The sequence below is a fragment of the Pleurodeles waltl genome, chromosome 2_1, assembly GCF_031143425.1.
Source record: "Pleurodeles waltl isolate 20211129_DDA chromosome 2_1, aPleWal1.hap1.20221129, whole genome shotgun sequence".
In the NCBI taxonomy this organism is placed as follows: domain Eukaryota; kingdom Metazoa; phylum Chordata; class Amphibia; order Caudata; family Salamandridae; genus Pleurodeles; species Pleurodeles waltl.
Genome location: NC_090438.1, coordinates 304,193,178 through 304,219,630, shown reverse-complemented (window position 1 = coordinate 304,219,630; position 26,453 = coordinate 304,193,178). Strand labels below are relative to the sequence as shown.

At 47.2% G+C, this 26,453-nt stretch overlaps 1 protein-coding gene across 2 annotated transcripts in view; it reads left to right on the top strand.

Moving 5' to 3' along the window:
* Window positions 1-26,453, top strand: part of DOCK11 (dedicator of cytokinesis 11) — a 1,108,606-nt gene that overhangs the window by 227,064 nt on the left and 855,089 nt on the right. For both annotated transcript variants that reach the window (XM_069212535.1, XM_069212533.1), the window contains exon 7: window positions 22,279-22,413. In XM_069212535.1, coding sequence (XP_069068636.1) covers window positions 22,279-22,413 — 135 coding nt within the window. The remainder of the gene's footprint in view (window positions 1-22,278; window positions 22,414-26,453) is intronic.

Here is a 26,453-nt window from a genome sequence, read left to right as displayed (position 1 = left end):
ATTTATTCTAGAAATCCTAAACTCCATTCTTCCCATGTGAAGCAAGTCCTTCAAAGACTCCGGGCACATCAATTATTTTGCAAACCAGAAAAGTGTGAGTTTGACAAGACGGAAGTCAAATATCTGGGTTATCATTTGAGTCCCACCGGCGTAGCTATGGATCAAGAAAAGGTACAAGCTATTCTAGATTGGCCTTCTCCATCTTCTATTAAAGAAACACAATGTTTTCTAGGATTAGCGAACTTCTATCGGCAATTCATCTTAGACTTTGCAAAACAAACTAGCCATATAACTCACACTTTAAAGAAGGAAAATTTAACAAAAGGGTTTGTCTGGACTAAAGCGGCCGAAACAGCCTTTCAAGATTTAAAGAAGGCATTCACTCAAGCTCCCATCTTAAGACATCCAAATACCAACAAACAATTTATTGTCGTTACCGATGCTTCTGAAAAAGCCATTGGAGCCGTCCTACTGCAACAACAAGAGGATGATGGTCTTGAACATCCTGTTTTCTATTTGTCTCATATACTCTCTATTGCAGAACAACATTACTCAGTACTGGAAAGAGAATTATTGGCTCTGAAAACAGCTTGCATAGAATGGAGACAGTTTCTGATGGGTTCCAAGGAACCTTTTGAAGTGAGAACAGACCACCGTAATTTACAATGTTTACGAAATTTCGTATGCCCGAATAGTCGTCAAGCTCGTTGGGCCTTTTTCTTCAGCCAGTATGATTTCTACATTACTTATATTCCTGGCTCCCAAAACATTCTGGCTGATGCTCTGTCTCGTCGTTATCCAGATTGTATTCCTGCCCCATCTCAACATCTACTGGAATCTAATAAGATCATTGGGGTAGCTCAGTCTTTTCTGGAGGAGGTACAACTGGAATACTCCAATCTATCTGATCACGAAGTAGAGAAATTAAGACCTCTATTACATAAGAGACAAGGATACTATTATTATCAAGACCTATTATTCCTCCCTACTGACAGAGTTAGAGAAAAAGCATTACAAATGTGTCATGATTCACCGGTTGCTGGTCATAGAGGCATCAAGGCCACACAAGAACTTCTTTCACGATTTTTCTGGTGGCCTACCTGGAAACTGGATATTGAAAGATACGTTCAGGCTTGCCCCACATGCGCTCAAGTCAAGATTCCCCGAACCAGACCTGCAGGATTACTCGAGCCTTTGCCTGTTCCGCCAACTCCATGGCACACCATCTCTACTGATTTTATGTGTTCTCTACCACCTTCAGCAGGAAACCGGGTAATCATGGTCACTGTGGATTCCTTTACTAAAATGGCTCACTTCACTGCCCTGAAAAAGCTACCTACATCCCAAGAACTAAGCCAGATATTCATCGACCATATTTTCCGTCTTCATGGACTTCCACATACCATTATATCTGATAGAGGACCTCAGTACATTTCCCGATTTTGGAGATATTTTTGTAAAACACTTAATATCAATAGAGCCCTGTCATCAGGTTTCCATCCTCAGACCAATGGACAGACCGAGCGTCTGAATCAAGGATTAGAGCAATACCTTCGTTGTTTTTGCAATTCTACCCAAAGCAACTGGAACACTTATCTCCCTATTGCTGAATTCTCCTACAATAATTCTTTCCATAGTGCCTCCAAGACCACTCCTTTTTTCTGTTCCTATGGCTTTCATCCTACCTCTTTCCCGACTTCTTCTCGGTCTCTCTCTCCCCTGCCCGCTATTACTTATTTTTCCAAACGCCTTCTACAAATCCATAGACTAATTCGATCCAATCTATTACACACCAAAAGATATATGAAGAAAGTAGCAGACAAGAAACGTAGGACTCCTCCGGACTACCATCCACAAGATAAAGTTTGGCTTTCTTCTAAATTCTTACCCTCACGTCTTTCTCAGAACAAGTTCACACCTCGCTACTACGGGCCTTTCCGTATTCTCCAGTTGATTAATCCTGTCACTGTTCGTCTTCACTTGCCCCACACGTGGAAGATTCATCCAGTCTTCCATGTCTCCCAGCTCAAACCTTATGTGCCGGATCCTTATTCTCGTCAGTTTTCCTGTCCTCCTCCTGTCTTAGTGGATGATGTTCCTGAATATGAGGTTCAGGAAATTTGTGACTCTCGTCTTTTTCACAAACGTCTGCAGTATCTGATTCATTGGAAGGGTTATCCTCTCAGTGAATGTTCTTGGGAAGATGCATCTTCTGTTCATGCACCTCTTCTGATTCAGCGCTTTCACCGTTTATTTCCTCTCAAACCAGGTCCTTCGGGAGGGGGGCCTACTGTCGCGCCGCACCGCGCGAGCCGAGCGTACGGCACAAGCCGGGCGTTCGGCTCGGGCCGCTCATGGCGTTCCTAAGACGCGGCGCGCCCCGAGCCTTTCCTGCACCCTACGAGGCCCCAGAACTTACATGGGGCCTCGCTCTGCTCTCTCTCTCCGTTTTTTCTGGGTCTCCTGACCCCTCTTACCTATTTTTGCTCCTTCTTCTTTCTTCTTTCTTCTTTCTTTTTCTTGGGTCTGTTTATTGCACTTTCCTTTATGTCTTTCCCCCTTCCCAGGTTACCTTTTTCTTCCCAGCATTCCTCATTCCCTATTCTCTATGGTTTTTACTCCATTCTGTTCTATCTACTTTTCCCTATCTAAGATGGTGTCCTTTTTCTTCCTGTGGGTCACTTCCTGTTCTTTGGTATTTAAGGGAGGTGTTTTCTTCTTTTCTTTGCGCTGCAACACTCTCTGTTCAGATGGTGTCTTCGCTCCTGATATCCTAGCCTTTTGGTTCTGGAATTCGCCTATTCTGTGTTATTTGACTTCAGTTCTTTTTGATTCCTGTTCTTCTGTTCTTGTTTTCAGGAATCTTTCTGTTGGAGGTTTTTTCCCCTTTTTTGGAAGGTTTTTTTTCCCTCTGGCGCTATTTTCTGAAGGTCACGGTCTGTTCTTGGCGTTTCCATTGCCTACAGCACCGTGGCTACCAGAAAGAGTCGCCCCTTTTTGGGCCAAAGCCGAACACTCAAGATCCACGCCACTAGATCTGCAGATTCCAGGCGCAAGCAGCACGTGAGTCGTGACAGACAGTCCGAATTATGAGAGAAAAAGCACCAAAGGTTATAAAACGTGCTTGGTCATCTTGTAGTTCCTGATTAAAGTCAATAGCAAAGCACCAAACTCCCTTGACATTATAGAAGACGAAAAAATGAAGCACACACATCTAGAGGTAGATCTAGCAGAAGTTCAAAATGTAAGTAGCAAAAATCAAGGACAAAAATAGCAGTAAGTGGGCAAAAACACGGCAAAAACTAATGGAACAAATCCATGTCATGAAAAGGCCTCCTTATATGATTCAAACAGGACCTTACATCGCGGGAAGAGATTCAACTTTACCTTGGATTGGGAACCTCGGACAGACCGCCATCATAGAAAGGACATTTTATAAGTATTGTCCACTCCTCTTTCCTGATGATCATGGTGTTAGTTTGGCACATGAAGAAACAGCACAGCACTTGACTCTGCTGTCGTGTTGGCACTCTTCCCACCCACCAATGAGCGTGGCCTGCAGAACACCCCTCCAGGTGACTGCCTTCACTAAAATGCCAGTGAGGTTTAAGTATCAAGGACATTTAGCTATATGCTGATCATTAAGTCCAGCAACTCTGCCTGACTGTGCAAGGAGAACACCATCTTCTGAATGCTTCCAATTTCTGGTAAGCCCTCTGCATACTTTGCTTAAGCACAGTGGTAATCCTGTTTCATAAACTATAGGTAAAATATTGGTCTACATTTGTCATTGCATGTTTTTTATAGATAGTTGGACTGCGTGATTGTTTTTCTGTGTTTTAGATGTTACCTCTGTGTTTTAGATGTTACTACAGGGATGCTGTTTTTTTAAAGCCTTTTAATGTTCTGACATCTTGTTTTACAACTTTAAAGCTGCTGTCCCTCACTTTGAAGTGTTGTATAATTAGCCAATAAACACATACATTTTTTATCAAATATTCAGTCAGATAAGTTAAAAGTAACACCGTTCTGGAATTTAGTGAACAATTTGACATCCCAGTTGATGAGTCTACTTGGTCTACAGGAAGTACATTCCATCACGTCATTAGCTGTTTACATTTTTGGAAAACGTTAGGCTAGGATATAAAATATTTAGTGGGACCAATAAGATAATCCTGGCAAGGTGGCATTCATCTTGGAAAGCTTCTAACGTGCCTTTAGCAATAGCTGATCCTGAACTCACCCGGACACCTGGAGACAACTCAGTTCACAGTATCCACTGTACAAAATGCATATTTTGCTTGATAAAAGATATTAAAAAAACAAAATCTGGAAGAAAAATAATCTTACGGAAAGGATTATTATATAAAACGTGAAATTTAAACATGACTATATAACGTTTGTATTAGTTGAAGTTGTTATAGTCATTGTTGAGAAATTGATTCGTGACTGTACAATTAAGAAACCAAACGCAGTGCCCAGTAAGGACCGGTTTCAAAGTCAGCTTTTAGTTAGTGTCGGGTCTGAGCGATTGCAGGACCCCCCTCCACTTAAAGCCCTGCCCATCAGCGAGCTGCTACAAACCAGTGCATCATTAATGGGTTTAATATGCCTATTTCCTTCTTTTTGTTATAATTCCTAGAGGTTAGGAAAAGGCACAGAGCCCTTAGATAAACTTCTGTTATAATGGATTGTTCACACCCAGGTTTCACTTAAGACCGGATGAACGAGAGCGCCTGATGGCAGCAAATAGGCTGCAACTATCATGTGTTATGATGAAGCGTTGTTGTATTTCTGAGGCGGCCTGGTGCCTTGCAGGAGTTGGCCTCCTACCCAGTCGGTCTAATAGCTTTGTAATGAAAGGTCTTGCAGCACAAAGTAAATAGTACCGTTTTGTTTGGTGTGTTTCTGTGCAGGTCTTTACAGCAGATGGAGTCTCCTGCTGCAGGTTTGTGGCAACACCTTAAGTGTCTGGCATTAATATACTGTGCAGCATTTGATACAGAGGCATGTCCGCTTGGCCACCGGTTTCATAAGTTTCAGCTCATCTTTAGCCTGAGCGGAATCCGAAGTACAGTCATTAGCTTCGCTTGTAAATTAGCATAGGCCTGCTGGACTAATGCCTTGTCAGTCATAAATAGGAGGCTAATTTGAGAACTGGAGCACTCTAAAGAAAATCAATAAATGTCTGCCAAATCAGCAAGTGCGTGCACAGGGGTGTGGGCTTTCCTATCGCAACTGCTGCCGAAGCAGCCTCAAATCACAGCTTTTTGTCAGCCAGCGTTAAATGAATAGCTACATTAAATCATACACTGCTTCTACTGAAAAAAAAACATAAAATCTGGCAAATCGGAAAACCTGGTCAGTGGCGTAGGAAGGGTGTGATGGGCTCTCGAGTAACCGGAGAAATGGGTCCCCTTGCCTCCAGTTTTGGCTAGTACTCTACACTCATAACTGAATTGCATAACTCCAGGGGCTACCCCGACCGGTTTACAAATAATGAAGTGGGACAGCCTCCCTAATTTTTGAACCTTTACCATGAGTCTCTTTTAGGGACACGCTCAGCGCCCACCGCACCTTTCTGCTAGCTTCTTTAATAAAGGCCTTGACTAGACCAGCCGGAATGGAATAAGCAACAAGGCATAGAACTGCTTCAAATCAGTCCCAGAGTTGACTATTGAAATGCACAACTACCGTCTACAAATTTGATATAAAGATGGTGCAGAAAAATCCAGCCAGTGTGCCATGATTGCTCTACCGGGAACTCAGAATCTCAACAGCAATGATGACTAAGAAACTGTCTCTCCAGGGTTGATATGTTTACTGCCAGTTCCGCTTGCCAGTTTCAGGACCTGAAACATGGAAACTTTGACAAAGAATGCCACGAGAGGCTGCCTGAACTCTGCCTTTAGGTAGAGGGATGACAGTTGTTCAGTAGTGGCCTTCGGGGTGCCCTTGCATGAGGTAGGTGTTGCTCAGAAAGACAAGGGCCATAAAGGAGCAGAGGCAGGACAAGCCAAAGATGTCCACTGCAGCACAAAGGATGGATCTGTACTGCTTTGCAAGAGTGAGGACCAGTGATCCCAAAATGGGAACACAATAGCCTACACCTGTAGGCAAAAGAACTGAGGCACTCAAGTCCAGTTGAATTCCTTTGCAACACAGAGTGCAGGAAGCCACAAATTGGCAAGAGATCAAACCACATTTTGGGGTCCATTCGAAAGAGAAACTAAGCATACCATGTCTGGGCCGGATGAGGAAGACACGAAGCAAGAACTGATGAGCTGTGAACACAACTTCAAAGCAGCCCTCTCTCTTTGATCTGGCACTGCGTCCTCTTACCTGACCGTGCTGGTGCTGAAGGATCCACTCTCACACCAGTCAGTATGTTCCTCGCGATCCATGGTCAGTGCTGAACGTGCTAAGGTGAGTAGCTCTGCTCTGCTGACACCGCCAAAAAAGGAACCGGCCAATGCAGAGCTACTGTATAAACTGTGGAGAACCCCGGAGTGGGGGATGATAAAGTACTAATTAATGGGAAGGAAAAATATATTTAAATACTGGCCTACCACCAAGCCAGCCTTTCTCAGAACTAGCTAGGTTCCAGTCCTTACATGGAAGGCCTACAGACTGGTTATGGAATGTTGCACAGGGTACTGAGAAGTTTGCCTCAGTGGATTTTCCCAGTTCTTGATGAAAGTTATCAGTTTCTCCAGTATGACGTTGATACCATCTGTAGTCATATGTGCATTTTTGTTTTAAGCGTGTTGTGAGTGGAGTGGAGTATATTTTCATGAATACCTACTGGCTTGATTTTGAATTATAGACTTGTACTGGCTGATTGGGTGATTTATTCAGTTTTGAGTCTCTTAGCCCATACCACCTACCTGAGTGAGCTTTGCACTCTTGACTTTACTAAGCTTAGAGCTAAGTGCTAAGGGGGTGTCCTTGGTGCTTTGGGCTCACTAGTAAGGTTAAACCCCAGGACATAAATTGTAAAGGGCTCTGATTGACACAATCTGAGTCATGTAATCCCTGCCTGTCCTGGGACTCATGAAGAAGTACCTGTATTTACTTTAATGTCTGCAGAGGTACGGTTGAGTTTGCTGGTCAATGATAATGTTGTCATTACAGACCAGTACTCTTCATTACTGTTGGACCTGGCTTTTTGACAGGGACATCCCCAAACTTTTTGCCTCCTTCCTCCTATTTTTTCTGACCTGTTGTTGTTGGCTTTTGACCTCTGGGCACTTTACCACTGCTAACCAGTGCTGAAGTGCATATGCTCTCTGTGTAAATTGTACTACTGATTGGTTTATCCATGATTGACTATTTAATTTACTTGTAAGTCCCTGGTAGAGTGCACTACCTGTGCCTAGGGCAGGTAGATTAAATGCTACTAGTGGGCCTGCAGCACTGGTTGTGCCACCCACCTCAGTAGCCCCTTAACCTTGTCTCAGGCCTGCCATTGCAAGGCCTGTGTGTGCAGTTTCACTGCCACTTCGACTTGGCATTTAAAGGTATTTGCCAAGCCTAGAACTCCCATTTTTCTATACATAAGTCACCCCTAATGTGTGCCCTAGGTAACCCCTAGAGCAGGGTGCTGTGTGGGTAAAAGGCAGGACATGTACTTGTGTGGTTATATGTCCTGGTAGTGTAAAACTCCTAAATTCGTTTTCACACTACTGTGAGGCCTGCTCCCTTCATAGGCTAACATTGGGGCTGCTCTCATACATTGTTGAAGTGGCAGCTGCTGATCTAAAAGGAGCAGGAAGGTCATATTTAGTATGGCCAGAATGGTAATATAAAATCCTGCTGACTGGTGAAGTCGGATTTAATATTAGTATTCTAGAAATGCCGCTTTTAGAAAGTGAGCATTTCTTTGCACTAAAATCTTGTTGTGCCCTTCAATCCACGTCTGGCTAGGTTTAGTTGACAGCTCCTTGTGCATTCACTCAGACACACCCCAAACACAGGGTACTCAGCCTCACTTGCATACATCTGCATTTTGAATGGGTCTTCCTGGGCTGGGAGGGTGGAGGGCTTGAGCTGTGAACACAACTTCAAAGCAGCCCTCTCTCTTTGATCTGGCACTGCGTCCTCTTACCTGACCGTGCTGGTGCTGAAGGATCCACTCTCACACCAGTCAGTATGTTCCTCGCGATCCATGGTCAGTGCTGAACGTGCTAAGGTGAGTAGCTCTGCTCTGCTGACACCGCCAAAAAAGGAACCGGCCAATGCAGAGCTACTGTATAAACTGTGGAGAACCCCGGAGTGGGGGATGATAAAGTACTAATTAATGGGAAGGAAAAATATATTTAAATACTGGCCTACCACCAAGCCAGCCTTTCTCAGAACTAGCTAGGTTCCAGTCCTTACATGGAAGGCCTACAGACTGGTTATGGAATGTTGCACAGGGTACTGAGAAGTTTGCCTCAGTGGATTTTCCCAGTTCTTGATGAAAGTTATCTGTTTCTCCAGTATGACGTTGATACCATCTGTAGTCATATGTGCATTTTTGTTTTAAGCGTGTTGTGAGTGGAGTGGAGTATATTTTCATGAATACCTACTGGCTTGATTTTGAATTATAGACTTGTACTGGCTGATTGGGTGATTTATTCAGTTTTGAGTCTCTTAGCCCATACCACCTACCTGAGTGAGCTTTGCACTCTTGACTTTACTAAGCTTAGAGCTAAGTGCTAAGGGGGTGTCCTTGGTGCTTTGGGCTCACTAGTAAGGTTAAACCCCAGGACATAAATTGTAAAGGGCTCTGATTGACACAATCTGAGTCATGTAATCCCTGCCTGTCCTGGGACTCATGAAGAAGTACCTGTATTTACTTTAATGTCTGCAGAGGTACGGTTGAGTTTGCTGGTCAATGATAATGTTGTCATTACAGACCAGTACTCTTCATTACTGTTGGACCTGGCTTTTTGACAGGGACATCCCCAAACTTTTTGCCTCCTTCCTCCTATTTTTTCTGACCTGTTGTTGTTGGCTTTTGACCTCTGGGCACTTTACCACTGCTAACCAGTGCTGAAGTGCATATGCTCTCTGTGTAAATTGTACTACTGATTGGTTTATCCATGATTGACTATTTAATTTACTTGTAAGTCCCTGGTAGAGTGCACTACCTGTGCCTAGGGCAGGTAGATTAAATGCTACTAGTGGGCCTGCAGCACTGGTTGTGCCACCCACCTCAGTAGCCCCTTAACCTTGTCTCAGGCCTGCCATTGCAAGGCCTGTGTGTGCAGTTTCACTGCCACTTCGACTTGGCATTTAAAGGTATTTGCCAAGCCTAGAACTCCCATTTTTCTATACATAAGTCACCCCTAATGTGTGCCCTAGGTAACCCCTAGAGCAGGGTGCTGTGTGGGTAAAAGGCAGGACATGTACTTGTGTGGTTATATGTCCTGGTAGTGTAAAACTCCTAAATTCGTTTTCACACTACTGTGAGGCCTGCTCCCTTCATAGGCTAACATTGGGGCTGCTCTCATACATTGTTGAAGTGGCAGCTGCTGATCTAAAAGGAGCAGGAAGGTCATATTTAGTATGGCCAGAATGGTAATATAAAATCCTGCTGACTGGTGAAGTCGGATTTAATATTACTATTCTAGAAATGCCGCTTTTAGAAAGTGAGCATTTCTTTGCACTAAAATCTTGTTGTGCCCTTCAATCCACGTCTGGCTAGGTTTAGTTGACAGCTCCTTGTGCATTCACTCAGACACACCCCAGACACAGGGTACTCAGCCTCACTTGCATACATCTGCATTTTGAATGGGTCTTCCTGGGCTGGGAGGGTGGAGGGCTTGCCCTCACACAAAGGACTGCCACACCCCCTACTGGGACTCTGGCAGACAGGATTGAACTGAAAGGGGGCTTGGTGCATTTCTTAGAGACTCTTTGAAGTCACCCCCACTTCAAAGGCACAACTTAGTATAAAACAGGGCCTCTGCCCTACCTCATCAGACACTTGCTGGAGAAGAAACCTGAACCAGAAACTACATCCTGCCAAGAAGAACTGCCTGGCTGCTCAAAGGACTCACCTATCTGCTTTTCTACAAAGGACTGCTGCCTTGCTGTTGGCCTGCTGCCTTGCTGAACTCTTGTTTGGCTGTAAAAGTGCTCTCCAAGGGCTTGGATAGAGCTTGCCTCCTGTTCCCTGAAGTCTCAGGACCAAAAAGACTTCTCTCTTCCTCTTGGACGCTCCGTGCGGTGAACTTTTCGACGCACAGCTTGTTCCGCGGCAAGAAAAACGCCGCACACCGACGCTGATCGACGCGACGTCTTCGGGACGACCGAAACTTTGATGCACGGCCTCGCAAGGACAACGCCGCCCGACTCCCCGGGAGAAATCAACGCGACGCCTGCCGTGAGATCAAAACTTTGACGCACGGCCTCGCAAGGACAACACCGCCCGACTCCGCAGGAGAAATCGATGCGACGCCTGCTGTGAGATCAAAACTTTGACGCACGGCCTCGCAAGGACAACGCCGCCGACTCCGCAGGAGAAATCGACGCGACACCTGCCATGAGATCAAAACGTTGACGCACGGGCTCGCAAGGACAACGCCGCCCGACTCCGCAGGAGAAATCGACGCAACGCCTGCCGTGAGATCGAAACTTCAACGCGCAGCCCCGCAGAACAACGCGCAGCCGGAACACAAGCAGGAAAATCCACGCACAGACCTGGGACATCTGGTACTCCCATGCAAACCACAGTAAGAGACTGTCCGCGCGCCGGAAAACGACGCCCGACTCCCCGCGTTGAAAATAACGACGCAAGTCCGTGTGTGCTGAGGAGAAATCAACGCACACACCAGTTTTCCACGCACCTCTTCTCCTGTGGCCCTCTGAGGAGATTTTCCACCAGAAACCAGGTACTTTGTGTTTAAAAGAGACTTTGTTTACTTCCTAAAGACAAAAGACCCTTTCTATCACTTTTCAGTGATATCTTTACAAATTCGTATTGCAACTTTGATAGTTTTGACCTGAAGATACCCAGATAAATATTATATATTTTTCTAAATACTGTGTGGTGTATTTTTGTGGTGTTATGCTATGGTGTTGTATGATTTATTGCACAAATGCTTTACACATTGCCTTCTAAGTTAAGCCTGACTGCTCGTGCCAAGCTACCGGAGGGTGAGCACAGGCTGATTTTGGATTGTGTGTGACTTACCCTGACTAGAGTGAGGGTTCTTGCTTGGACAGAGGGCAACCTGACTGCCAACCAAAAACCCCATTTCTAACATTGGTGGCAGCGGTGGGATAGGACTTGTGTTTGTGCAGTGACATACAGTAGCTAAGTATTTCACTACCTACCCACAGTTGAAGGTCAACTTGATTTTTCATCTTTTTTTGGCTTTGGATTCTCTGATGTCCTCCTGGATATACTATTGATATTTTGGACTTTGAATTTGGGTTTTTGCTGAGAAGATCTTATCAGAATGGGATTGTGTACCTACTCATTCTTTGTTCGTACTGACCAGCTCACTAAGGCTGACCTAAGGAAGCTTTGCTGAAAATGGGGCCTTCCTGTAGCAAGGAGATCTACTAAGGTGGAGATGCTCCATCACTACATAGTCTGGGGGGAGGAAAGATGGGCAGAGAGAGAGGCAGCAAGAAACCAAATGACTAAGTACCCCTCAGATGAGGAGGAGGACTACGCACAGGAGGAAGAAGACTGCTCACATGAGGAGGAAGACTACTCAGAGTTGGACAGTGACCCAGAAATAGATGAATGGCTCCGAGGTCAAAGGCGACAGGAGCAACAATTAGAGGAGTATCTTGCAGAGGTTGAGGCAAAAAGACTCTTAGCCCTGGAAGAAGAAAAGATTGCAGCTCAAGAGCTGAGCTGTAAAGAGCTGAAACTGGAGGCCGGAAGGGCTGAGTCCAGTTCAGATGGTGGCAGCAAAAATCTTGCATCTAGTACTGCTGAAGAAGGGCACAAGCCCAGAGATGTGGTGCCCAACTTGAAGAAGGGAGTTGACACACCCCAGGCGGTTCAAGGGTATGAGGTAGTTCCCGTTATGCACAGGGTCCCTGAGAAGGATTGGGGAACTGGCACAGGGAGTCATATTCCTACTGGGGGGAGGGACACTTTACTGACTCTAGCAGAGAGTGACAGAGAAAAGGGTTCCCCCCTGGTGGACGTCCTGGATATAGAGTGTAGAGACATCCCAGAAGAGTATGGGTTGAGTGTCAGGGACAGACAGATACTGTCTCACCAGTCTCAGGAGGGTGAAGTAGAGTGCTTTTCCAAGGTTGAGTTACCGGGTGGTTGGGTGAAGGGTACTGTGGTTAATACATGTGAAGGGCAGAGTGATGTAATTGCTGGAGAGCATATGTCTGGTCCTTATTTTCCAGAGCTACGCCAACACCAGGTGGAGTGTGAGTTCTCTGACCCCAGGGAACTTACAATGGAGGCAGACTTCGGGATGAGTACCAGAGAGTCTGAAGAGGCATTTGGGGGTGCTCCTGAAGGGAGTGGTCTAGGTGGTTCCCAACCGAGTGAGGTGGGAAAGGATTGTAGTGTCCCAGGTAGGTCCCAGGTCCTAGAGGGTTCCATGAGGGAACACCAGGAGGGATGCCTAGCCTGTACCGTAGGGCCACCTTTTGAGAGAAGCCCCGCAGTATCAGAAGAACTTGGGGGGGTGACTGTAGCCAGCATCCCAACAGTTCTGGTGTCTGGCAGTACCCCTCCTAGTGGGGGGGTGCAGAAGTCCAGACATAGGGTTGAGAGGGGGTTGCAGACCCCAGTGGAGGACCTTGAGAGTCAGGGGACAGCTCTGAGAGCAGAGCCCCCCAGGAATGACCCAGGTGAAACCGTTTCTGGTTTGGGGGAAACCCAGACTCTGCCGGATGGGCAGAGGTCTGGAGACCTGCGCCAACCAGACTCTTGTGTGGCCCTTGGGGACGGTGTGTCCCTTGCGGGGGGTGAGAGTGCCCCCCAGGAAGTCCTGGCATGCCAGGCAAAGATTCAACCTCAGGGTGGTGACTCTGGGTTGGATACCCAGGTTCAGAGGTTAAGCTCTGACCTGGTGGGAGGTAGATGTGCCTCCCAAGAAGTCCTGCTGTGCCAGGCAATTGTCCAACCTCAGGGTGTTGACTCTGGGTTGGATGACCAGGTTCAGAGGTTAAACTCTGACCTGGTGGGGGGTAGGTGTGCCCCCCAGAAAGTCCTGGCGTGCCAGGCAATTGCCCAACCTCAGGGTGGTGACCCTGGGTTAGGGAACCAGGCTCAGAGGTTAAACTCTGACCTGGTGGGAGGTAGGTGTGCCTCCCTGGAAGTCCTGGCCTGCCAGGCAATGGTTCAACCTCAGGGTGCTGACTCTGGGTTGGATAACCGGGTTCAGAGGTTAAACTCTGACCTGGTGGGGGGTAGGTGTGCCCCCCAGAAAGTCCTGGCGTGCCAGGCAATTGCCCAACCTCAGGGTGGTGACCCTGGGTTGGAGCACCAGGCTCAGAGGTTAAACTCTGACCTGGTGGGGGGTAGGTGTGCCCCCCAGAAAGTCCTGGCGTGCCAGGCAATTGCCCAACCTCAGGGTGGTGACCCTGGGTTGGGGCACCAGGCTCAGGGGTTAAACTCTGACCTGGTGGGAGGTAGGTGTGCCTCCCTGGAAGCCCTGGTGTACCAGGCAGTTGTCCAACCTCAGGGTGCTGACTCTGGGTTGGATAACCGGGTTCAGAGGTTAAACTCTGACCTGGTGGGGGGTAGGTGTGCCCCCCAGAAAGTCCTGGCGTGCCAGGCAATTGTTCAACCTCAGGGTGGTGACCCTGGGTTGGAGAACCAGGTTCAGAGGTTAACCTCCGACCTGGTGGGAGGTAGGTGTGCCTCCCAGGAAGTCCTGGAGTGCCAGGCAATTGTTCAACTTCAGGGTGGTGACTCTGAGTTGAATGGCCAAGTTCAGAGGTTAAACTCTGACCTGGTGGGGGGTAGGTGTGCCCCCCAGAAAGTCCTGGCGTGCCAGGCAATTGCCCAACCTCAGGGTGGTGACCCTGGGTTAGGGAACCAGGCTCAGAGGTTAAACTCTGACCTGGTGGGAGGTAGGTGTGCCTCCCTGGAAGTCCTGGCGTGCCAGGCAATTGCCCAACCTCAGGGTGGTGACCCTGGGTTAGGGAACCAGGCTCAGAGGTTAAACTCTGACCTGGTGGGAGGTAGGTGTGCCTCCCTGGAAGTCCTGGCCTGCCAGGCAATGGTTCAACCTCAGGGTGCTGACTCTGGGTTGGATAACCGGGTTCAGAGGTTAAACTCTGACCTGGTGGGGGGTAGGTGTGCCCCCCAGAAAGTCTTGGCGTGCCAGGCAATTGTTCAACCTCAGGGTGGTGACTCTGGGTTGGATGACCAGGTTCAGAGGTTAAACTCTGACCTGGTGGGGGGTAGGTGTGCCCCCCAGAAAGTCCTGGCGTGCCAGGCAATTGCCCAACCTCAGGGTGGTGACCCTGGGTTGGGGCACCAGGCTCAGAGGTTAAACTCTGACCTGGTGGGGGGTAGGTGTGCCCCCCAGAAAGTCCTGGCGTGCCAGGCAATTGCCCAACCTCAGGGTGGTGACCCTGGGTTGGGGCACCAGGCTCAGGGGTTAAACTCTGACCTGGTGGGAGGTAGGTGTGCCTCCCTGGAAGCCCTGGTGTACCAGGCAGTTGTCCAACCTTAGGGTGCTGACTCTGGGTTGGATAACCGGGTTCAGAGGTTAAACTCTGACCTGGTGGGGGGTAGGTGTGCCCCCCAGAAAGTCCTGGCGTGCCAGGCAATTGCCCAACCTCAGGGTGGTGACCCTGGGTTAGGGAACCAGGCTCAGAGGTTAAACTCTGACCTGGTGGGAGGTAGGTGTGCCTCCCTGGAAGTCCTGGCCTGCCAGGCAATGGTTCAACCTCAGGGTGCTGACTCTGGGTTGGATAACCGGGTTCAGAGGTTAAACTCTGACCTGGTGGGGGGTAGGTGTGCCCCCCAGAAAGTCCTGGCGTGCCAGGCAATTGCCCAACCTCAGGGTGGTGACCCTGGGTTGGAGCACCAGGCTCAGAGGTTAAACTCTGACCTGGTGGGGGGTAGGTGTGCCCCCCAGAAAGTCCTGGCGTGCCAGGCAATTGCCCAACCTCAGGGTGGTGACCCTGGGTTGGGGCACCAGGCTCAGGGGTTAAACTCTGACCTGGTGGGAGGTAGGTGTGCCTCCCTGGAAGCCCTGGTGTACCAGGCAGTTGTCCAACCTCAGGGTGCTGACTCTGGGTTGGATAACCGGGTTCAGAGGTTAAACTCTGACCTGGTGGGGGGTAGGTGTGCCCCCCAGAAAGTCCTGGCGTGCCAGGCAATTGTTCAACCTCAGGGTGGTGACCCTGGGTTGGAGAACCAGGTTCAGAGGTTAACCTCCGACCTGGTGGGAGGTAGGTGTGCCTCCCAGGAAGTCCTGGAGTGCCAGGCAATTGTTCAACTTCAGGGTGGTGACTCTGAGTTGAATGGCCAAGTTCAGAGGTTAAACTCTGACCTGGTGGGGGGTAGGTGTGCCCCCCAGAAAGTCCTGGCGTGCCAGGCAATTGCCCAACCTCAGGGTGGTGACCCTGGGTTAGGGAACCAGGCTCAGAGGTTAAACTCTGACCTGGTGGGAGGTAGGTGTGCCTCCCTGGAAGTCCTGGCGTGCCAGGCAATTGCCCAACCTCAGGGTGGTGACCCTGGGTTAGGGAACCAGGCTCAGAGGTTAAACTCTGACCTGGTGGGAGGTAGGTGTGCCTCCCTGGAAGTCCTGGCCTGCCAGGCAATGGTTCAACCTCAGGGTGCTGACTCTGGGTTGGATAACCGGGTTCAGAGGTTAAACTCTGACCTGGTGGGGGGTAGGTGTGCCCCCCAGAAAGTCCTGGCGTGCCAGGCAATTGTTCAACCTCAGGGTGGTGACTCTGGGTTGGATGACCAGGTTCAGAGGTTAAACTCTGACCTGGTGGGGGGTAGGTGTGCCCCCCAGAAAGTCCTGGCGTGCCAGGCAATTGCCCAACCTCAGGGTGGTGACCCTGGGTTGGGGCACCAGGCTCAGAGGTTAAACTCTGACCTGGTGGGGGGTAGGTGTGCCCCCCAGAAAGTCCTGGCGTGCCAGGCAATTGCCCAACCTCAGGGTGGTGACCCTGGGTTGGGGCACCAGGCTCAGGGGTTAAACTCTGACCTGGTGGGAGGTAGGTGTGCCTCCCTGGAAGCCCTGGTGTACCAGGCAGTTGTCCAACCTTAGGGTGCTGACTCTGGGTTGGATAACCGGGTTCAGAGGTTAAACTCTGACCTGGTGGGGGGTAGGTGTGCCCCCCAGAAAGTCCTGGCGTGCCAGGCAATTGTTCAACCTCAGGGTGGTGACCCTGGGTTGGAGAACCAGGTTCAGAGGTTAACCTCCTACCTGGTGGGAGGTAGGTGTGCCTCCCAGGAAGTCCTGGAGTGCCAGGCAATTGTTCAACTTCAGGGTGGTGACTCTGAGTTGAATGGCCAAGTTCAGAGGTTAAACTCTGACCTGGTGGAGGGTCAGTGTGCCCTCCTGGAAGTCCTGGCGTGCCAGGCAATTGTTCAACTTCAGGGTGGTGACTCTGAGTTGAATGGTCAGGTGCAGAGGTTAAACTCTGACCTGGTGGGGGGTAGGTGTGCCCCCCAGAAAGTCCTGGTTTGCCAGGCAGTGATCCAGTCTGAGGGTACAGACCCTGGGCTGGAAGACCAGGTTCAGGGTGTCCCCCCGGACCTGGAGGGAGGAGCTACTGATAACAGTGCCCCTACCATGTTGTCTTCTGAGGAGGCCACTCCTAGTTGGAGGGTGCTGGACCCCAGAAGGGAGGGCAGGGGGAGGGAAGCCTCACCCCGGGCCCTAGTCCAACCTGAAGGTACAGACCCCAGGTTGGAGGGCCAGTTGCAGGTTAACAGCCCTGCACTGGTGGAGGAATGGTACAGGGCGACTTCTGTAAGCACCCTGACCATGTTGGACTCTGGGGGTACCGCTCCAGGAGGGAGGGTACAGAGCCCCAGAGGGGAGGACCAGGTTCAGGCTGTCATCCCTGACCTGGTGGAATGGAGAGTGGTTAAAGGGTGCCCAGCACCTGGGGCTACCGCCCCCCCACTCTCCACAGCCACAGTGGTTGGAGAGCTTTGAGAGGCTTGGGGCCTGGCTCCCATCCCTGCCAGCTGTCAGTAATCACTGTGGCTTGCTGTCCGGGTGGACAGAGTTATCCCTGGGGAGGGGACAAGTGTCACACCCCGGGGGTAGAGTGGGCAACACCACTGTGTTGGTCATGGTGGTACTATCCTGCTCCTGGGATACATCTGTGAGCAAAGTAAGGTTAGGTGCTGCACAGATGGGATCCGCAGGTAAGGAGAAAGGTTCCCCATGGGTTGGCTTAGTGGGCCCTGAGAGTATGGACAGAGTGATCCAGTTGGAGTCAGGAAGGCGAAGAACTGGAGCATGCCCCTGCTGTTGTGGGCCTGGGTCCTTGTTCTGTCGCCTCAAACAGGGAAGTACATCAGGCTAGTGATTGTTCTCCCCTGGCTTTAGGCTGGTAGGGGGTCATGGTGGACCTGGCTTTTTGACAGGGACATCCCCAAACTTTTTGCCTCCTTCCTCCTATTTTTTCTGATCTGTTGTTGTTGGCTTTTGACCTCTGGGCACTTTACCACTGCTAACCAGTGCTGAAGTGCATATGCTCTCTGTGTAAATTGTACTACTGATTGGTTTATCCATGATTGACTATTTAATTTACTTGTAAGTCCCTGGTAGAGTGCACTACCTGTGCCTAGGGCAGGTAGATTATATGCTACTAGTGGGCCTGCAGCACTGGTTGTGCCACCCACCTCAGTCGCCCCTTAACCTTGTCTCAGGCCTGCCATTGCAAGGCCTGTGTGTGCAGTTTCACTGCCACTTCGACTTGGCATTTAAAGGTATTTGCCAAGCCTAGAACTCCCCTTTTTCTATACATAAGTCACCCCTAATGTGTGCCCTAAGTAACCCCTAGAGCAGGGTGCTGTGTGGGTAAAAGGCAGGACATGTACTTGTGTGGTTATATGTCCTGGTAGTGTAAAACTCCTAAATTCGTTTTCACACTACTGTGAGGCCTGCTCCCTTCATAGGCTAACATTGGGGCTGCTCTCATACATTGTTGAAGTGGCAGCTGCTGATCTGAAAGGAGCAGGAAGGTCATATTTAGAATGGCCAGAATGGTAATATAAAATCCTGCTGACTGGTGAAGTCGGATTTAATATTACTATTCTAGAAATGCCACTTTTAGAAAGTGAGCATTTCTTTGCACTAAAATCTTGTTGTGCCCTTCAATCCACGTCTGGCTAGGTTTAGTTGACAGCTCCTTGTGCATTCACTCAGACACACCCCAAACACAGGGTACTCAGCCTCACTTGCATACATCTGCATTTTGAATGGGTCTTCCTGGGCTGGGAGGGTGGAGGGCCTGCCCTCACACAAAGGACTGCCACACCCCCTACTGGGACTCTGGCAGACAGGATTGAACTGAAAGGGGGCTTGGTGCATTTCTTAGAGACTCTTTGAAGTCACCCCCACTTCAAAGGCACAACTTAGTATAAAACAGGGCCTCTGCCCTACCTCATCAGACACTTGCTGGAGAAGAAACCTGAACCAGAAACTACATCCTGCCAAGAAGAACTGCCTGGCTGCTCAAAGGACTCACCTGTCTGCTTTTTTACAAAGGACTGCTGCCTTGCTGTTGGCCTGCTGCCTTGCTGAACTCTTGTCTGGCTGTAAAAGTGCTCTCCAAGGGCTTGGATAGAGCTTGCCTCCTGTTCCCTGAAGTCTCAGGACCAAAAAGACTTCTCTCTTCCTCTTGGACGCTCCGTGCGCCGAACTTTTCGACGCACAGCTTGTTCCGCGGCAAGAAAAACGCTGCACACTGACGCTGATCGACGCGACGTCTTCGGGACGACCGAAACTTTGACGCACGGCCTCGCAAGGACAACGCCGCCCGACTCCCCGGGAGAAATCGACGCGACGCCTGCCGTGAGATCAAAACTTTGACGCACGGCCTCGCAAGGACAACGCCGCCCGACTCCGCAGGAGAAATCAACGTGACGCCTGCCGTGAGATCAAAACTTTGACGCACGGCCTCGCAAGGACAACGCCGCCCGACTCCGCAGGAGAAATCGACGCGACGCCTGCCGTGAGATCAAAACTTTGACGCACGGCCTCGCAAGGACAACGCCGCCCGACTCCGCAGGAGAAATCGACGCGACGACTGCCGTGAGATCGAAACTTCGACGCCCAGCCCCGCAGAACGACGCGCAGCCGGAACACAAGCAGGAAAATCCACGCACAGACCCGGGACATCTGGTACTCCCCGCAAACCACAGTAAGAGACTGTCCGCGCGCCGGAAAACAACGCCCGACTCCCCGCGTGGAAAATAACGACGCAAGTCCGTGTGTGCTGAGGAGAAATCAACGCACACACCAGTTTTCCACGCACCTCTTCTCCTGTGGCCCTCTGAGGAGATTTTCCACCAGAAACCAGGTACTTTGTGTTTAAAAGAGACTGTGTTTACTTCCTAAAGACTTAAGACCCTTTCTATCACTTTTCAGTGATATCTTTACAAATTCGTATTGCAACTTTGATCGTTTTGACCTGAAGATACCCAGATAAATATTATATATTTTTCTAAATACTGTTTGGTGTATTTTTGTGGTGTTATGCTATGGTGTTGTATGATTTATTGCACAAATGCTTTACACATTGCCTTCTAAGTTAAGCCTGACTGCTCGTGCCGAGCTACCGGAGGGTGAGCACAGGCTGATTTTGGATTGTGTGTGACTTACCCTGACTAGAGTGAGGGTTCTTGCTTGGACAGAGGGCAACCTGACTGCCAACCAAAAACCCCATTTCTAACAATTACCTCAAGACTTGGTTTTTCCTATAACATTCCACCAGATCCCCCTCCAAGCCTTTGTTCTCCTGCTGCTTATCTACTGTTTCCTAGGTTGTCATAGAAGCAGAAGGGAATTTAAGGGGGAAATGCAAGAAGATCTACATGCATATCGACAGAAATAAAAGATTATGCTCAGAATTTAAAACAGGCATTTGCAATGCAATGGGTCTCACGTTTGCTCTAGTTAGAGCTATTGAAGTTGTAAATTCCTAACTGGACTTTTCTTGCCATATAAATTGAAAATGAAATGAAAAACGAATGACATAAGCGAGCCGATTCAAAGTGCCATGATTTCCATGAGCACGAGCGGGAAGGTGAGACAAAAAGGAAAAAGAAGTTAGTTCGGAGTCAAACATATCAGCAAACATGTAATTATCCATGTAACAGGGTCCATGGCCAAGGCGGTAACAAAGCTGCTCCCAGGAGGAACACATGTAAAGCATTTACCAATGATAACAAAGAATTTTTTAAAGGAAAGCCCATGAACTAGTGATAGCAACTAATCTACATTTAGGATTATTTTTACAATCTCCCATCACTACAGGATGTCCCCTTGACAGCATCCAATGAAGACTCTCACTACCGGCCATCCTTAGGGAAGACTTAGAGAATGTACCTTGGTCACTGCTGCTACAATTGTGCTGAAAGCATTAGCGAGACTCCAGGATACTACAGCTAGGTTGCAGGGGCAGTTTCTTGTCACAAAGTAACGCTCATGCAGATTCTATCTATGCATTGTATTCTGTGCATTTAAAGCCATTTCAAACAATTGTTGTGTAAAGAACTGATCCACACACAGTACCACAATACATCTATTTCTTCTTTTCATTGTTTTGAGCTGATGCAAGTGTACTAGATTCAGCTTGAGATGGCATTTTAATTTCTTAATTTCAGTTATTGGTATCTTCAGGTCATTATTGGTATCTTCAGGTCATTGTAGATGTCCACTGGGGGTTCATATTGAAAATGGCCTCAGAGTACCATTGAAGGATTCAAGCTTTAATCTGAGGTGATATGTGATGCTTAGTCCAAGATTGCAAAATAGAGATCACCTGAATTTAATAATAATATTAGCTTGTTTTTATATGGTGCTTCCTTTGACACTGCTCCCATTACTAAGTGGTGTAAATACCAGATATTACTATTGCCCAATCTGTCGACTTTGGAACAGTGTGTCACAAATGCTAGGATTCAAACTCATGACCTGCAGATTGGAGCAGATTTTGGTGGTGAATGTAGTCACCATTTATAATGGCCAATGTCTTTTTTTATGGAGGAAGAATATTACTTGCAGAAAGAATTGTGTTTTCAGAGTACATATAGTAAGATCTACCAATGTGGCAACTAGAGATATATGTATCTTACATTACAAAGATTAATTGAGTGAAATGTAAGGTTTGTTAAATCGCAAAATCACAAAATGACGATTTTTGTTCAATTACCTTTACCTGTTTAACGCAGTAAAGTACTTATAAATGTATTTAGTCACCTTTTGTTATTATTTCATAAATGTAATGATTTTAACAGGTATAAAAAAAGTTGAAATCTCTTTAGAACTCTTTAAAATATAATTAGAATTCTTTCTCTTTCAGAAACAAATTAACATACGTATTTGAAGCATTTTATCTTATTTTCTTGGGATAAAAATTTCATATATTGCAAAAGGTGTAAAATGCAGCTGTTTGTTGTACTGTTGCCCAACATAAAAATGCAAAGTACCTTTTTTAAAGAAGTTTCTCTTATTTTATTTTTCACTGTTACTCGTTGTTAGATCTCAATTAGTGTTACACTATTTCCCTAAAGTATGCTTTTGTCTCCTCAGTAACACAGACAATGTCAAGTACATGGTTAAATCAAAATGGTACTATCACCCTTTATGCATGTCTCACAAATCTCTTGGGATAGTGCAAAATTCATAGAAAGACTGGTTGTGATTCAAGGGATCACATGCACAGTTCAATGGAAAACTTTATTGAGGGCATACCTTTAAGACATTAATACTTTTGTCAGCATTTTCATTGCAAATGCATTTCAAATTTTTAGGGACTCCCACCAAGTTATGTAGAAATTGCACTGAAATTGTTAGAATTGTTATGCCCTCAAATTAATCTCATGACTTTTTACGCAGCCATTTTCAAAGATTGGGTAGTATTGAAATTTATTATTAGATGTTACCAAAATATTTGTGATTATTTTTCTGGGGATTGAATACTAAAGATCTGTTAAACAAATCTATTTTTTCCTACGGAAGTGAGGAATTCTGTTGGTTCTTATATCATTATGTTATCATTATGCTGGTATTACAGTTCCATTCTGTTTATAGAAAACTCATACTGATGCACATACAGCAATGCGTGACTATTCATCCCTCATTTTTACAGGTGTTCAGAAGGAGATACTTTTACCTCACACAACTCCCAGATGGGTCTTACATTCTCAACTCCTACAAGGATGAGAAGAATTCAAAGGAATCCAAAGGCTGTATATTCCTGGATTCTTGCATTGATGTAATCCAGGTATGGGTGGCAAGGTGGTCAAAAAGGTGATGTATTTACTGCACTCAGGAAATACCATAAACCTGATGTGAGGTATTTACCAGGCACGATGAATAACCCCTGGTCCATGTTTTTCACTTGAAAATGAGGCATGATATTTTAAATTGGTAGTTCTTTTCTCCCCTTTTTTCCCTTGGCAAAAAACTGTCGGAGGTGAACACTGATGGTGTGATAATTATCACACTATTTGGAATTCATTCTGATACCTGCACAAACTTACATCTACAGGGATTGAACCTGTTTTTAATTTGTATTTTGTAGAGCACTTTATGCCCTTAGGCATCAAAGTGTTAACCATCAGAAAGAAGCAACCCTCAAGGAGGGGGAATTATGAAAGGGAAAATAATCAAGGGCCTCAATAAGACTTTGGCAGTCCCACCATGGACCGCCAAAGCCACAAGGAGGATGCCACTGCAATTGCGGTTATGTCCCCACCCAAGCGTATTGCAGTGTTCCCAACGGGCATATAGGTATTACCGCTGGGGTGCCCGGTGGGAACAGTGCTATGGTATTGGTCTCGGATCCCTTAAAGGAGCTGAGGCCAATATCTTAGCACTCCAGCACCCTTGGAATGCGCACTGTCCGCAAAGCAGATAGTGCGCATTCCGATGGTGCTGGACAGAGGAGCGGCATGGGCCAGTGGCCTCCTTCACTGACTTTCCACCAGCCTTCCCATGGCGTAAAGTCCTCCCAAATAATCTTTTTGACCCCCTCCCATTTCTCATATATGACTTAGTAAGCTGCTTCTGTATTATAATTAAGATTAAGGCTCCCTGATTTCTGTTTTTACTGATTTTCACAGTTAAACAGAAAGAAAAATATTTATTTTTTTGTCTGTATTTATTTTTAAATATGGATGAATATGGAAATGAGGTTGTATTTGAGTGCTTCTAAATGCTGTCAGTTATTTAAAAATGTGCGTATTGACAGGCAGGAGGCCTAAAAAGACATCAGAACTTAACTGCAATAAATTATTACAGCTGAGTGGCTACATCATTTCTTTATTACATGTGGCTAGAACTTCGGGAATGAGGCTTAAACGGCAGTAGAACTGCACATGGTTGGTATTAAAATGTGTGTTCTCACAAATACACGTGTGTTCATTAGTTATCTGTGGATGCGCACATCAGTGAAACCTTTCAGGACTTCAAGTGAGAGTGTACATTTATCGGTTAAATTAATGTGGAAATACACTCATTTCAGCTTCAGTTTTGCAAAAAAAACAAAATAAATATGGGTAAACAGAAAAAATCACCAACAAATAAATATTGACAAATACAGACAGAAGTGTTAAAAAAATAGATGCTATAAAACCAGGAGCCCTAATTGTAACCTTGAAAACACACATAACTATACTGGAACATTGGATGTGAACACATTCAGAATTTGATCCAGTGTGCACTCAGTGACCTGGCCAAAGAGGGAGTGAACGAGCTGAATTTGGATCCTAAATACAAAGCTCTTCTGAACAGGGGTCGAGGGCCTCTTTAATCCTTAGGATGTCCATTATTAGAATGCTGAAGCTACAGATACTCCTGAGTAGAGTAACAAAAGATGTTGGACAATGTCAGAGGGGCCAAGCGCAGACTGCAGGAGGAAGAGGGCTCTTGCACTCTTTCCACCTGCTTCCCATAACTTATCTGTGTCTCAGAATTTCACAGATCTATTAGTGTGTACTAATTAGCTATGTTATCTGAGATATTACCTTTCATCTGGTTCATTCTCCATCCTACAGTTTATATTTCTTAAGTCTCTGACTGGAAGATGCCTGGCTCAAAGAGGCTGCTCCACTTGCTAGGTAACTAACCAACATTCTTCATGGTCAGGGTCCACAACCTGAACCCCCTCTTCAGAGGTGGTGGGGTGGTCATCAAGAGAAAGCAGTAGGCTAGATTGCCACTATTGTATGGTGTGCCATGCACTATGGGAGGCATGCAAACATTTAGGAGGAATAACTAGTGTTATCAAGAAACATATGTTTGACCTGCTAATGAGCACGAGGCTGGCGGCTCTAGGACCACGAGCCTTGTGGTGATGGTTGCACCACTGCAACTGTGGCGGTCCGACTGCCACATTACAACCCTGGCAGACGGATACTGCTGTCCCCACGGGAACACGGTCCCTGATGGGTAGATGATGGCTAGAGTTGTACTCAACCAGGGCTGCGCTGAACTCAGTGCTACCTGGCCAATTACAACCTCACTTTCCGCCAGTCAACTTTGTATGGCTGTTGAATGGTGCTGAAAAACAAACGTCTCTGCAAAATGTGTGTAATAAACCCCCATGCATCACTCACATTGAAAATAAATTAAAAGAAAAGGGTATTGAAAACAATCTGTTTAAGAATTATTTAAGTTCATCAGGCAAGGCTCTCTGGAGAACAGAGCTTGCTCTATCAGGAGGCCTCCTGAAAGGCTGGGTCCCTGGGCCAAGGCCCTTTTTGTCAATACTTTAAAACGTCTCTGAGTCTAATGCCTTGAAGCCCTGACTCCGCTAGGGATCATATCATCTTCTTGGTCAGTCACAGACTCAGCAGAATTAGCAGTAACAGCAAGTAATACCAGAGCCTTCCTCGCTACTTCAAATTCTTTTTTAAATTTCTCTTCTTGTCTGGTCTGCCCTCACAGCTTTGAGTGTCACTTGTGAGATCCAGGCAGCCATGCTAGCATAGGCTGTGGGCTTCCTGCGCAGCATCACTCTGTTTGTCTCCTCTGGGGGCCTGTGGTGATGACCAGGCGGCAAGGTATGCCACAGTTTCCTGCAGCCTCGGTGGCCTCCTTGTCTTTAATTAAATCCAGATTCTCTCATCAATGCTATTGGAGAATTTGCATTTTGTGCTAAGACTAGAGGCTACCAAAAAAAGTAGATGAATATATTTTCTTTGTCCTTTGTTAAATCTGTAAACAAACGAACAGCACCACCTGTGTGAGCATGAATATCTCACCCTTCTAAAAGACACCAAACATAGCAAAGTTGCAAATGTTAAAACCTAGTCGATGCTCAAAGCATTTCAAAACCATATTCACATCCCAAAGATAATCATACTTTGCCTTAGGAGGTCATTGTAATCTTATTACTTTCACCACTCGGCAGATCGTAGAAGTTCTGCCAATAGACTTGTCATTCACTGTTTTATAGCTGATGGCTACGGTTGTCCTATTGCAATTAGTCATATAACATAAACCTTTCACATAAAGCAGAGATAAAAATGGTTCGGTGGCATGTGTAGCTGCAGATACACATGCTGTGCATAGTCCGCCGTCTGGTGTTGGGTCGGAGTGTTACAAGTTGTTTTTCTTCGAAGAAGTCTTTTCGAGTCACGAGACCGAGGGACTCCTCCCACTTCGGTTCCATTGCGCATGGGCGTCGACTCCATCTTAGATTGTTTTTTTTCCGCCATCGGGTTCGGACGTGTTCCTTTTCGCTCCGTGTTTCGGGTCGGAAAGTTAGTCAGAATCAACGGAAAATTTGTCGGTATTGTTTCGTTCGGTATCGGGATAGTTAGGGCAAATCGACACCGAGCCTTAAAGAGCTCCGGTAACCCTTCGGGGTATTTTCGATCCCCCATCGGGGCCTGGTCGGCCCGACCGCGTGCAACATCGAGACTGATGGAACGGACCCGTTCCGATTCTGTCCTAAATGCCACAGTAAATATCCTTATACAGACCAACATTTGGTCTGTAACTTGTGCCTGTCCCCCGAGCACAAGGAAGAGTCGTGTGAGGCCTGTCGCGCGTTTCGGTCGAGAAAAACGCTCAGGGACCGAAGAGCCAGGAGGTTGCAGATGGCTTCCACGCCGACAGGACAACAAGGGTTCGAGGAGGAGGAAGAAGAAGAAACTTTCTCCATCCGCGAATCGGATTCCGAAGAATTCGACGTCGACGAGCAACCAACCGTGAGTAAGACGTCGAAAGAAAGATCACACGAAAAAACAGACAAAGCCCAGGGGACGCCACTGCCAACAGGCCATGGCATAACCCATAAATTAGGTGACCGTCCAT